The sequence below is a fragment of the Melospiza georgiana genome, chromosome 6 (assembly GCF_028018845.1).
Source record: "Melospiza georgiana isolate bMelGeo1 chromosome 6, bMelGeo1.pri, whole genome shotgun sequence".
Classification (NCBI taxonomy): domain Eukaryota; kingdom Metazoa; phylum Chordata; class Aves; order Passeriformes; family Passerellidae; genus Melospiza; species Melospiza georgiana.
The window spans coordinates 58,214,073-58,226,405 of NC_080435.1; the positions used below are offsets into that span (position 1 = coordinate 58,214,073).

General features: G+C 46.5%; 1 protein-coding gene across 1 annotated transcript; it reads right to left on the reverse strand.

Annotated features, from left to right (window-relative positions):
- Positions 1-627: 627 nt before the first annotated feature.
- On the reverse strand, positions 628-9,389 carry SNAPC1 (small nuclear RNA activating complex polypeptide 1). The gene is made up of 10 exons (XM_058026221.1): positions 9,230-9,389; positions 8,353-8,512; positions 7,226-7,366; positions 6,662-6,766; positions 5,574-5,732; positions 5,095-5,169; positions 4,385-4,447; positions 3,457-3,595; positions 2,460-2,540; positions 628-1,020 (listed from the first exon to the last, which is right to left on the reverse strand). The coding sequence occupies exons 1-10, from the start codon at positions 9,355-9,357 to the stop codon at positions 986-988; spliced, it is 1,086 nt and encodes a 361-aa protein (XP_057882204.1). The 5' UTR covers positions 9,358-9,389; the 3' UTR covers positions 628-985.
- Positions 9,390-12,333: the final 2,944 nt, after the last annotated feature.

The window sequence follows — 12,333 nt, forward strand, 5'->3', positions numbered from 1 at the left end:
ATACTACCAAACAAATTAATTCAAATTAGGTTCTTTTTGTATTCAAAATCTTCCAAATTTCTAATTGATATTTCCTCTTGAAGAAAAGGACACAACTCCTTTGGCTTTCTTGAAAGAACAGCTGTGATCAACTGGAGAAATTCCAAGGAGAGTAACTCCACATTCCTCTTAAACTGTTGTGGTCAGAGGGGGATATTTAAGGCTACAGCCTTCCAAGGCTGAGTGACACAAATTCTACTGGTTTCAGTGTTCACAGAAAACATTCCAGCTGATGATTCTCAGTCCATTTGCTTCTTCTGCTTCTTGAACTTGCACTGTTACCAAGCAAATATTTCTCCATGCTGTGCCTGTTCTCAGTGCTGAGATCCATGCTTATTTCTGCACCCACTTCTTTCACTCCCCTCCAATTTATAAAGATCATTTTGAATTCCAGTCCTGCCCTTGTACAGCTTATGGTTATCTGCAGAATTAATGAACACCCTTTACCTCCTTCCATTTTAATACACAGTAACTCCAGATCTGCTGGAGACAGGGCACAACAAAAAGCTTATCAGCAAGTTCATTTCCACACGTGTGGGATCAAACCATGATAAGCAGTGAAGTTCACACACCATAAAATTGAGCAAGTCAAGCATGAAAAATAATTTATTGTACTAATTTCCAACAGTCAATAACCTTATGTTCAGAGATAAGGGATTACAGACATGTCTTACATGGACAAATATTCTCTGAGCCTTCTCTTTCCAGCTCACCCAGGCCACAGCAACTTCAGTCTCCCACAAGAAGTGTTCACCAGGTGGATAAAGGCACCACAAGACAGCTGAAGTATCCCAGTCACTGCCAGCATCCCTTCCAGCATCACCTGTGCTTCTGGTCCCAGACACCTCTGTTATGTTCAAAGGTATCCAAAGCAAGCACTTGGTGTTACCTCTGACATTTTCATTTTGTCATTAAAATTAACATTAATATTTTCCAACTGGATCCTCTAACGTCGTTTTCTCCTCTTGGGGAGAGATACTTCTGAAAGAAAATAAAGAGAAGGGTTTCTTACAAGCTTTTAAATCCATCTTCCCTCATGGGAGTTGTTCAAGTAGAATGAATTCTATCCAGCACAGGAAATTAATTAGATAAGCTCTTGAGATCCCCTCCCAGTCCCTCTCCCCATGATTTTTAAATATGAAAAAAAATCTTTCTGGATTCTACAGCACACTGTCATTCAAAGTATCAACTGAAATTCCATTAATATTGTACTTGAAAACTTACTCCATCTTAAAACCTTTCTGCTCCTCACCAACACCTTTCAGATTTTGTTGTGAATTTGACAATGGAATAGTCACAAAATATCTGAAGAGACTGCTTATGGGGATTTTTAATGCTTCAGAATTTACTGGAAAATTCTGAGAAATGGGAGAATGTTCCTAATTTAGAAAGAAACTTTTTATCCACAGCAAGTGGACAAGTGAAGGGAAAGTAAACAAAGTACAATATTAAATGCTCCACAGCACCTTCAATGTGACCATTTAAAACTGAATGAATTCCTAATGTCTACAAATAAAAGTGACCAGAGAATGTAATATTGCTTCCGTAGTACAGGATGCTCCTTTGCTTCTAAAAACAGCAAATATAAATATACAATGTCACCAAAAATGTATTTTAATACATTTAAATGTATTAAATTGTATTAAATATCCCTTGTATTACATATCCTTCCATTACATACAATTTTGGATAGTAATTTACTACAGAAGGTTTTTTTATACTGAGCCATGTTCTCAAGCAGCTGAGAACAGACCCTTGAAGCCTCTGAGTTGCAGAGCAGCTCAGTATCATCCAACATTGCTCAAAACTTACAGTGGAGCTGCTCTGCAGAAGCATCATTCTGCTTTCTTTTTGCTTCCCAATTAAAATTACATTATTTCCAGTAACCTGAGTGACAGCAAAGCCATTCACTGCCCTGCTGCAGTTCCCAGAGTCCTGCCCTGACAATGTCAGATAACCTCCAGCACAGCAGAGGATGCTATTGCTGTGCTGGAGCTCAATCCATGGAACACTGCCCAGCTCAAAGTAAGGCTGGAGAGGAACCTTCCCTCCCCTCAACAAAGGTGAGGGCAGCAAGGGCTCTTCTCTCCAAAGTTCAGAGTTACCAGAACACTTCTGACCAAAAAAGTCACTTTTCCCTGCACCATGGAACTCTTCAAGACAAACTTGTATTACAGAAGAATAAGATTGCTTTAAACTGGACATAGTGTGTTTTAACTTTGGACACACTATGATGAAATCTATGCAGAAAAAAAATTACTCTGGGGACTTTGCCATGGAGTTTTAAAGTTTCAATTTTCATGCAAAAATTTGCAGGCTAAAACCAAAGCTAGCTTTTGCAAGGCAGCAAGACATGATCCAAATATTAAAGGGATATTAAAAACCAAGTCACTGGTTTGCTGGAATTGCAATCATTGTACCTCCTTCCTCTGAGTCCTCTTCTACAATTATTGGCATCCCGATATGCCAAGTTACAGCTTCCTCTGCCACTTGCTTTTCACCTGCACACAGATTTTGAGGAAAAACTGTCAGCTTTTTTTTTGCTTCTGCATCATTCATCCAGCAGTTAAAAGATTGTTCACTGCTGCTCTCCTGAGATGCTGTCAAATGCTGCAGACAAACCTGCTTTTCACAGTACCTTCCATATGGCTCACTAAGAAACCTTCAATAACAAGTAATTAACACTATCAATTTAAAGCAAATTAGTTACCAACTCAGTTCAATAACTCACAATGCCCTTACTGCTCCAAAACACTTCATCTGCTCTTTTAAAGTCAAGCAAAGGCAACACTGCCTAATCCTCACCTCTGAAGAGGGATTCATTTCCTCAGTAACTCTTTTTTCCCTAGCAGAGGCTAAGCAAGTCTGAAAACTGAGTGTGGAACTTTGAAAATAAATTCCCATCTTCAAAATAAAGACAAATGAAAAAGTGAAAAGACAATTGAAAAAGTAAGGGCAATCCAAAAAGTAAGGACAATCCAAAAAGTAAGGACAATTCAAAACCATTTTGCTATTTAGTTTCATTTGAACTGTAAAAATAAGGAGTAAAGAAAAAATTTAGACAGCAGAGCAACTTCTATCAGTTGAAGAGTTGGATATCAGAATTTCCTTAGGAAAAGTACTTTCTCAGTGATCAACAGCAACATTTAACAATTGAAAAAGTAAAGACAATTCAAAAAATAAAGACAATTCAAAACCATTTTGCTGTTTAGTTTCATTTAAACTGTAACAAATAAGGAGTAAACAAAAAATTTGGACAGCAGAGCAACTTCTATCGGTTAAAAAGTTGGCTATCAGAAAGAGAATTTCCTTAGGAAAGGGAATTTCTCAGTGATAACAGAAAAACTTAACCCAGCTAGCAAAGGAATGGATAAATTTTGCAAGCTCCCCAGGTTCATGGAGGCAATGGAGAAGTACCTCTAACTTCTGAAGAACCTCTCCTGGCTGGCTGAGGTGTCCTGCTGCCTTTTTTACTTCGACCTGGAGATTTCCCACAACTGGGCCCTGATTCAGAGGAGTCCAACTGCACTTGCCGATGTCTCCTGGATCTGGAAACCTGAATGACACAAAACCACTGAATTTCTACAGCCAGGTCTTGCTGTGGGTCACTTGTCAAACCAGCAGGGACCAAAGCATCAACTTAATGTCAGGGTGGAAAAGGGATAGAAGGGGAAAGAGGGAGGGAGGACCCTCAGTAGTTGCAGTTCTTCAGTTTTAACAGGACAATGCTCTTCTATGATTTAATGGGTGTATAACCTAAAGTGCAAATAATGAAACATTCATTAATTCCCAATCCATTCTGTTATTACCAACCCATGCCATGCTGCATCCCCCAAGACAAAAGAAACACTTCCAAATCTGCTGCTCTGTAAAGCAAGGTGAGATGTTTCTCATAGGACTGCTAAGAAAGACAAACCAACAATATTCTTTTAAGGGAGAAGCTACTGAAACAAAGTTTTCAAGAACTTGCAACTGACTTTAAACTCCCAAGTCCCATTTTCACAGGCATCTTCCAAGATTCCAATATCTAAGATACAAAGAATCTGAGCAATTAAACTCTCAGGTATTTTTATACATCTTGTTAAAACTCCATCTACTTAAACAGAGAGGAGATATTAAAAGATATCCTGTAAAGGAAAATCCCCCAAGCACAGGCCTTATCTGCATTGTCCAACAAGAATAAGAGCTTTGGGTTTCCCTGTTGTGTTAGGAAAACAAAAACATTCAAAAACTGAATTACAGAGTGCAGTTTTAACTCATTCCTTTTAGACCCAACATTTACATTAAACTGGTACTTAAAACTTGAAAAATAAAGACATTTCCCATTAGCAATTTTGATACCCACCTCAACAACTGCAGAATAAGACTTGTATTTGATTCTGGCCAGGGCATTTGCTCTTTCAGAACCCTGTAAAGAAACAGGAGTCCAGTCAGAAAACATTCTTATTCTATTCTAGCAGTACTGAAATACTGCATCAGGCAACCACTTGAGCAATAGCTCACTACAGCTGTAACTCCATAATTAGTTCTACAGAATTTCCATGCCACCAAAATGGTGCTTCAAGGAAAAAAATTTCATTTAGAAGACAGAGCATAATTTTGGTTGCCATCACTGTTATAAAGCCCAGGAGGATTGAAATTTGAAAATTCACATCTTACCTAAATTCAAAGCAGATAAGTACAACATGAGACAATTTTGTAGCAAAAAAAAAAAAAAAAAAAAAAAAAAAAAAAAAAAAAAAAAAAAGAATATTGCCTTAAGCTGAAACTCCAGGAGGAAATGTAAAGGAGTCCAGCTGAGAAAATACAGCTCATTTCCCTCCTCACCTGAGAGAGACTTTTTATGGTGATCAGGTAAGAGCTGTCACAGCAGTGAATGCTCCCAGCTCAACACAAAACAATGAGAGTTAAAAACAAAACCCATGGAACCAGCACCACCAGCTGTCCTTGGGCTTTATTTTGAGACTATCAAACTTGATCTGCACTGCTTAGCCTGAGATCTGAAGTCAAAAAATGAACAGATCTGGCCTGTGCAACGCAGCAAAGCTTCCTCACCTCTGATTTTAGCAAAGTCTCCTCTTTCTTTTTGTCTTCTGCTTCAGGAACTACTGCAGCATTTCGGAGTAATTTCTGTGGGGAAAAAAAGTGTTTTTCTTTGAACATCTGTGATATACAAGACAGCTAAAAGCCAAGAACTGTAAAAAACAAGACAAGCATCTACACACATGCCCATTTTCTACATGTCCCTTACACTGTGGCCTTTCTTTGATCCAGAATGTGTTACAGAGGTATTTAATAAGGTCAAACTATCAGGGCTTCCCTCTCAGCAGTCTGTTGTGGTATCCCAGAGGGAAGACCATCCCCAAGTAATTTCTTCCATACCCCATCCCTGCCTCAGGTTTCACACACTGCATGCCTTCAGTGTCACAGTTCCTTCTCCTCCAGTCTGAGATGCAATCACACCAAGAAATCCAGCTCTAACATGTTCACCCGACCTGCTAAGGCCCCACAGCACAGTGGCTGGTAGTACCTACCATTCTGTTCTGCTGCCATTCCTGATGTTCCAAGGTTATGTCCTTGAGATTAACCACAAAGTCATCTTTTATCAAGCTCAGGGCCTTGTCTGGCTGGGATTTGTCAGCTGAAATGACACACTTCATTTTCTGGTAGTGGTCGTGAATATTCATCAGTTCCTGAAATTAATTTTTAAAAAGTGTCTTTCAGGAAAAAAAAAAGATTCCAGCAGTAAAGCAATATTGGTCCTCAATGTACAAACCCAGGGTTATAGAAACGATTCTAAGGAGACCATTGGACAAGGAGGAATGTTAGAAACTGATTGTGGTTAGATTATTTGAGTTTTAGAGCCAAGGAATCCTGCAAACCAGAACTGACCCACCAAATAAGCTAAAGAAGAAAGAGTATCTTATATTATTTAAACCAAGAAGGTGATTCAGGACCACTGTGATTCTGATACTGTGGTTCATTTTCATCTCTTTGGAGGAAACATTTTACTTCACAGATTTCTCTACCACTGCACTCAACCTTGCTGATATACATTTGAATGAAGAAACATGCAAAGAAAGTTCTGCCACTGAGTGATTTAAGAACCTTTACCTGGCTCTATATAAGAACTTTTACCTCACTTGAATTACTCAGGTTTTTATAATAAATGCATCATATAATAAAAATCAAATGCATTTTTCATACAATAAAAACCTCAATGTTTGAAAGGAGAAATAAAGGTGGGAGAAGGCTATGAACTTGCAGATAAGTAAATTCATATTATCACAAGTATCAATCCTCCAGCTGCAACCTGCAGATGTATCAAAACAAACATGCTTCCCCCCTTTTCCATTTTTCTCTAAGTGACAATGAACCATTTACACCCTTTTACATCTTACTGAGGCAAAACCACAAAACATTAGAGCATATTTCAGTATTGAAAAAGGTACCACAATTCTTCCAAACTAAATGCCACAGTTCTGAGTGTCTGGTAATTACCTGAGTCTGCATTCCACTAAAGAACAAGACTGCTGATTAGAGAAATGACAGCTCTTGGACAACAGAGAAATTAAAACAAAACAAACCCCAATGATTAATCTGTATTTTAAAGTTACTGTACCTCCAATACATCATTAGTGATGAGGCTGTTTACTCTATTACTTGGGTCCTTAAATTCTTCTTTAAAATCATTTTTCTCAATCTTCTTCTTAGTTCTGTAGGTCAGCTAAAACAAGAGGAAATGTTTGTAACATAAAAGAAAACTTTAAATGGCACTTCCTCTTGAGAATTCCTACTGCATATCCAACAATCAGGAGATGGGAGATACTGAAAGGCATAAAACCACATAAAACAAACAGCTTTGCTGTCACATGCTCAGAGGCAGCACTTTTCACAAGTTATTGTTTAGTTAAGAATTTAATCCAGCCACTAGACTAATTTCCCCAACTGGTAAGACATTTCAAATCCATCAGGAACATCAGAGACTGAAAAACTAAAAACTATTTTCAGGTGAGAAGCATTCAAACATCCTCTAAGCTCTTCATCACCTACCTTTGTAAAGCCACACATACTGCATTTTAAGTGGCCTCAAGGCTGAGCTGACCATGACTGCTGTTGAACTGTCAGGCACTGAAAGATGAGGGTATTTTGTTTAAAAATGTAAGACATTAATGTAATAACTCACTGGCTTTGGCATTGCTGTGAAGTGGAAGGCTCTGGCAAGTCTCAGTCTCCTGAAGATATAGACTGCATCATAGTGCTGGGCATCAAGCAGATCCAGCTGAAATTTCTGGATTTCAGGCCAATGCTTGAGTGCAATTCTGATCTGCAACAAAAGAGTTACATACTGTTAAACCAATACTTCAACCATAAAAATTAACTGAGCTGACCACTGTGATCTACAGTCTGATCTGACTGCAGACAACACCTGCATGTCCAGAGCTGCAGAAAGGATCCCACCATAACATCTGTTATTGCCATCATCATTTTGTGCACCTAAGATCATTATTATGCCACTTTCTTTGGCAGTGACATGGAACACAAGCCCTCTCTGACATTTGAAAACATTCATTCTTCACATTCTGAAGTGTGTGAAAAATAGTCTGCACCTGGGACATTCCCCTCCACTTGTGATTAGGAAACAATAATCACACCAAGTTGTGCTGCCACTGAAATGCTCATAAATGTTTTCTTTCCCTTGTTTCTTCCTTTCTCCACTCTGCCCACTTCCCTTTCTGCTTAACTTTCTGGATAACTCCTGTACCCTGTTACAGCTGTGGCTTTAAAATTGCCTAAATTCATCTTCATAAAAAGTCATTGATTCCTCTGAGGTCAAAATATGAGCCATCATGGCATCATTGTAGACTACTTCTAATTCATTTTGTTAAAGAATTTGGACTCAATTTTGCACGTGCACTCAACATACATCACAGAGTTCCTAAGCAAGCCACTTCTCCTTGCACTGAGTTTGTAATTCCTTTAGATATTGGTCTCCTACCCTAAAAGCAGCAAGGAGGGTGTCATTCACCCTCTCAACCCTTTCATGAATTCTTTTTCAGGTTAACAGCAAGTGGAAATAATTCAGTCTCCATTCTGTTGGAATTCTGAAGAGTAACTCAGCCTGTAATGGGGTTCACCCTACAGCTGAAGAACACATTCTCTGTCCCTGCATTTTCCAGTAGCTTCTAAGTATTTTTGTGTTGAGAAGGCAAGAGGAAATGCCCTAACCATTTCTGATAACACAGCAGACAGCAGTGTACCACATATCTTATGCCTAGCATCTCCTGAGAATAAAACCTCAGGAACAATTACCTTTTGTTTTGGCTGACAAAGCTGGGCATTATAGAGCCCATACAGAAGGTACAGAGCACCAACTCGGATCTGGAAGGAGTAGGGGGGAAAGAAGTACTGCTGGGCCACATCCAGAGTCTTCTTTGTGATCTTATTCCTCTCCAAAGCTCTTATTCTACCACTAAAGCAAATAAACAAAAAAAAAGCAGTATGTTAAAACAAGTAAATATAAAACTGCAGGCTTTAGGAGAATCCATAATGCAGAAACAAGCTTTAGATGTTTTAAAAATAGAGAATCATTGGATGTCCTCAGCTGGAAGGGACCTGCAAGGATCACTGAGTCCAGCTACTGGCCCTGCAGAGGATGACCCCAAGAATCACAAGCTGGCAGAGTTCAACAAGAGTCTGGACAAGATTCTCAGCACAGGCTGTGACCCTTGGGGTGTCCTGTACAGGGCATGGATCCATGATCCGTGTGGGTTCCTTCCAACTTAGGATATTCTGATTCAAACATGCACGCCCTGCGATTACACTTTTAAATCTCCCGAGGATCGCACCAAGCTCCCTGCGGAGCCAGCGCTCAAACCACACACATTCCTAATGCACGAAATACCCCGAATTTAAAACTCTCTTCCATCATCACAGACGGACCGATGCTCCTCTGAACTTTCTTTAGAGCCCAGCCAGGCAACCCTCTCCCTGAGCCAGGCCTGAGGGGGCACACAGCTCACTCACACCTCCTTTAAGGCTGGCCTAGCCCGGGGGGAAACAGCACCGGGGCTGCGGGGCTGGCGAGGGGAAGGTGAGGGGAAGGAGAGGGGCAGGGGCGGCTCGGCCTGAGGGGCGGCCGGGAGCCATCTCCACCATTACACCATCCCACCATCCCCCTCTCCCTCACTAGAAGATGGTGTGGAAGCGGCGCTCCCTCCACAGCTCGGCGAAGCGCTCGAAGCGGACGGTGTCTGCCTGCTGGAAGGCGTCGAGCAGCTCCTCGCAGTCCTCCTTCAGCCCCGGCACGCCGTCCATCCCTCCGGCTCCGCGCTCACCCCGCGGCCGCTCCGCGCATGCGCTCCCGCACCACAACAGCCGCACGGCGCCTGCGCACGGCCCGTGCCGGGCGGGGCTGGGAGGAGCTGCCCGGGCTGCCCGTGAGGGAGCGGGGCTGTCCCGACCTCGGTACCGGGAGGAGCTGCCCGGGCTGCCCGTGAGGGAGCGGGGCTGTCCCGACCTCGGTACCGGGAGGAGCTGCCCGTGCTACCCGTGAAGGAGCGGGGCTGCCCCGATCCCCTGCACTCCCGCCGCGGTGCGCTCCCTGTGGTGCCGCTCTGTGTGGCGAACCCGTCAGTGACGAGCGCTCGCTCTACCCGCCCTGAGCGCTGTCCCGCTCCCCCACGCCGTGGAGGGAGAGCCCGGTCCACAGGCAAAATGCTCCACAGGCAAAATCCACTCCACGGGCAGCTCCCCGGTGCCGTGAGGAGCTGCCCGTGCGGGAGCGGGGCTGTCCCGACCTCGGTGCCGGGAGGAGCTGCCCGCGCTGCCCGTGAGGGAGCGGGGCTGTCCCGACCGCCTGCGCTCCCATGCAGTGAGGAGCTGCCTGTGCTGCCCGTGAAGGAGCGGGGCTGCCCCGATCCCCTGCACTCCCGCCGCGGTGCGCTCCCTGTGGTGCCGCTCTGTGTGGCGAACCCGTCAGTGACGAGCGCTCGCTCTACCCGCCCTGAGCGCTGTCCCGCTCCCCCACGCCGTGGAGGGAGTGCCCGGTCCACAGGCAAAATGCTCCACAGGCAAAATCCACTCCACGGGCAGCTCCCCGGTGCCGTGAGGAGCTGCCCGTGCGGGAGCGGGGCTGTCCCGACCTCGGTGCCGGGAGGAGCTGCCCGCGCTGCCCGTGAGGGAGCGGGGCTGTCCCGACCCCCTGCGCTCCCATGCAGTGAGGAGCTGCCTGTGCTGCCCGTGAGGGAGCAGGGCTGCCCCGACCGCCTGCGCTCCCGCCGCGCTGCGCTCCCGGTGGTGCCGCTCTGTGCGGCGAACCTGTCAGTGACGAGCGCTCGCTCTACCCGCCCTGAGCGCTGTCCCGCTCCCCCACGCCGTGGAGGGAGAGCCCGGTCCACACACAAAATGCTTCTCCGAGCAGCGCATCCCTGGGTGATCCCGGGGCGCAGCCCGCGGGGATGAGCGGGTTCGGGCGGGATGAGTAGCGGCGAGGCTGGTGCCGCTGCACCACAGCCCAGAGATCCCGGGGACGCTCTCGAGGCGCGGGGCTTCACATCCCCGCCCCAGTCCCCACAGGCGCTCGGGGGCCGTGACCCGGCGGGCTCGGGAGCAGCGGTTCCCCCGCGGGAGGGGCGCCCGCGCCGCGCGGCCGTGGGGACGTGACACACCGCCACGCTCCGGTGAAGGGACACTGCCGGCCCCCTGCGCCGGTCCCCGCTGCTTCCCCGGCTGTCCCCAAACCCCGACGGCTGCGGGAGCCCCGTTTCCGCCTGGGCGAGCGCGGCACGCAGGGATAAGCCGGCGGCCGCCCCCCTGAGCGGCGGGATGCCGTGCCCTGCCCTGCCCTGCCGTGTCATATCGTGCCGTGCCGCCCGCTCTCCGCATGCACGGCCACACGTAGGCGGCCGGGGCAGCGGGGCGGGCGGGGAGGGGGCCGCGGCTGCCGAGCCGCACGTAGGGTGGGTGGGTGCGGCCTCGCCGGCGGCGCGGAGCGGGCGGCGGGGGCTCCCCTGCCGCACGTACAGTGAGGGGCCAGCGGCACCCGAGGCGGCTGCCGGGACCAGCGCCGGCGTCGGAGAGCCCCGCACGGCGGTGAGTACGGACCCGCGGCACCGGGCACCGCTCGGGGCAGGGCGGGCAGTGTCCTGGGGAAGCCGGTCCTGGTGCCCGGCAGGCTCCGCTGCCCCTCGGGCGGGTCCCCAGAGGGTTTGAGGACGGGGCTCAGGTTTCAAGGCGGTGTTGCGGTGATCGCCGCTGCGGTCGGGGCTTGGCTGCGGATCGTGGGAGCGCGGCTGGACAGCGGCACCTGCGCCGGGAGCGCTCCCGGGCCGGGTGCCTGTGCACCCACGGGATGCGGGGCTCGGCAGGTGCGGGATCCCCCCTGCCAGGGGAAGCCACGCTTCCCCTACAGCGTGTAGGGAAAGTATGGGCTTGGGATAGAGCCTTGCGTGGTGTCTTTGGGGTGTTTAAATCTGCAGGAGTTTTCCCAGCGACCGGGTAAAAAATTCATATTTTGCTTTCTTAAATAATCGTACACTGCAAAATGAGTGTTGAATTCTGCTGGCTACGGTACCGTGATGTTCTCCAGTTCACCAATAGCATCAAGTAATTGATCCAAAGGTCGCTTCTTACAGCGAGGCGCATCAAGCTGTCAGCTCCTACAATGTCAGGAGCTCCCACAGTGCTCCAGGCATGCAAGCATCTTTCCATGTTTATTGTATTTCCCAAAAGGTTGCTGGAGTGCAGCCTTTAGCAGCCTTTATTAGGAGGTGATTTGCCATCGGCTGAACAGCAGTAGCCTTTGAGCACCACTGGTTGCCAATATCATTGACTATAGGAACAGAGATATTTGCAGAGCTGTTGCATATGAACTGTACAGAGTTTAGCAGGAGAGCTGCACCTGCCAGGGTTTGGTTTGCAATTTTTTCCTTTTTCTGAAAAGGCACTTTCATCTATCATTTGGATTCATGTTTGGAGAGGTAGGGCAGTGACCCCATTCATCCAGTACGTGACCCTGACTTCAACAGATTGTACTGATTTTGGGACAGAATGCCAACACTGTTAGGAAAACAGATAAAATGTTCTCCCCCCTGCAATGGATTTAAGGATTCAAAGCACAAGTAAGTCAAAAGTGACCCATCATGGAGCGAGTTCACTGTTACACACAGCTCAAACCAAGCCCTGTTTACTTACAGGAGTCATCCCTTCATTTAATAGGAGCAGAGGAGCCTGGCTCTGGAGTGGTGCTGAATTTGTGAAGCTCAGAGTGTGTTTTCTGATTTTTGTTTTTCA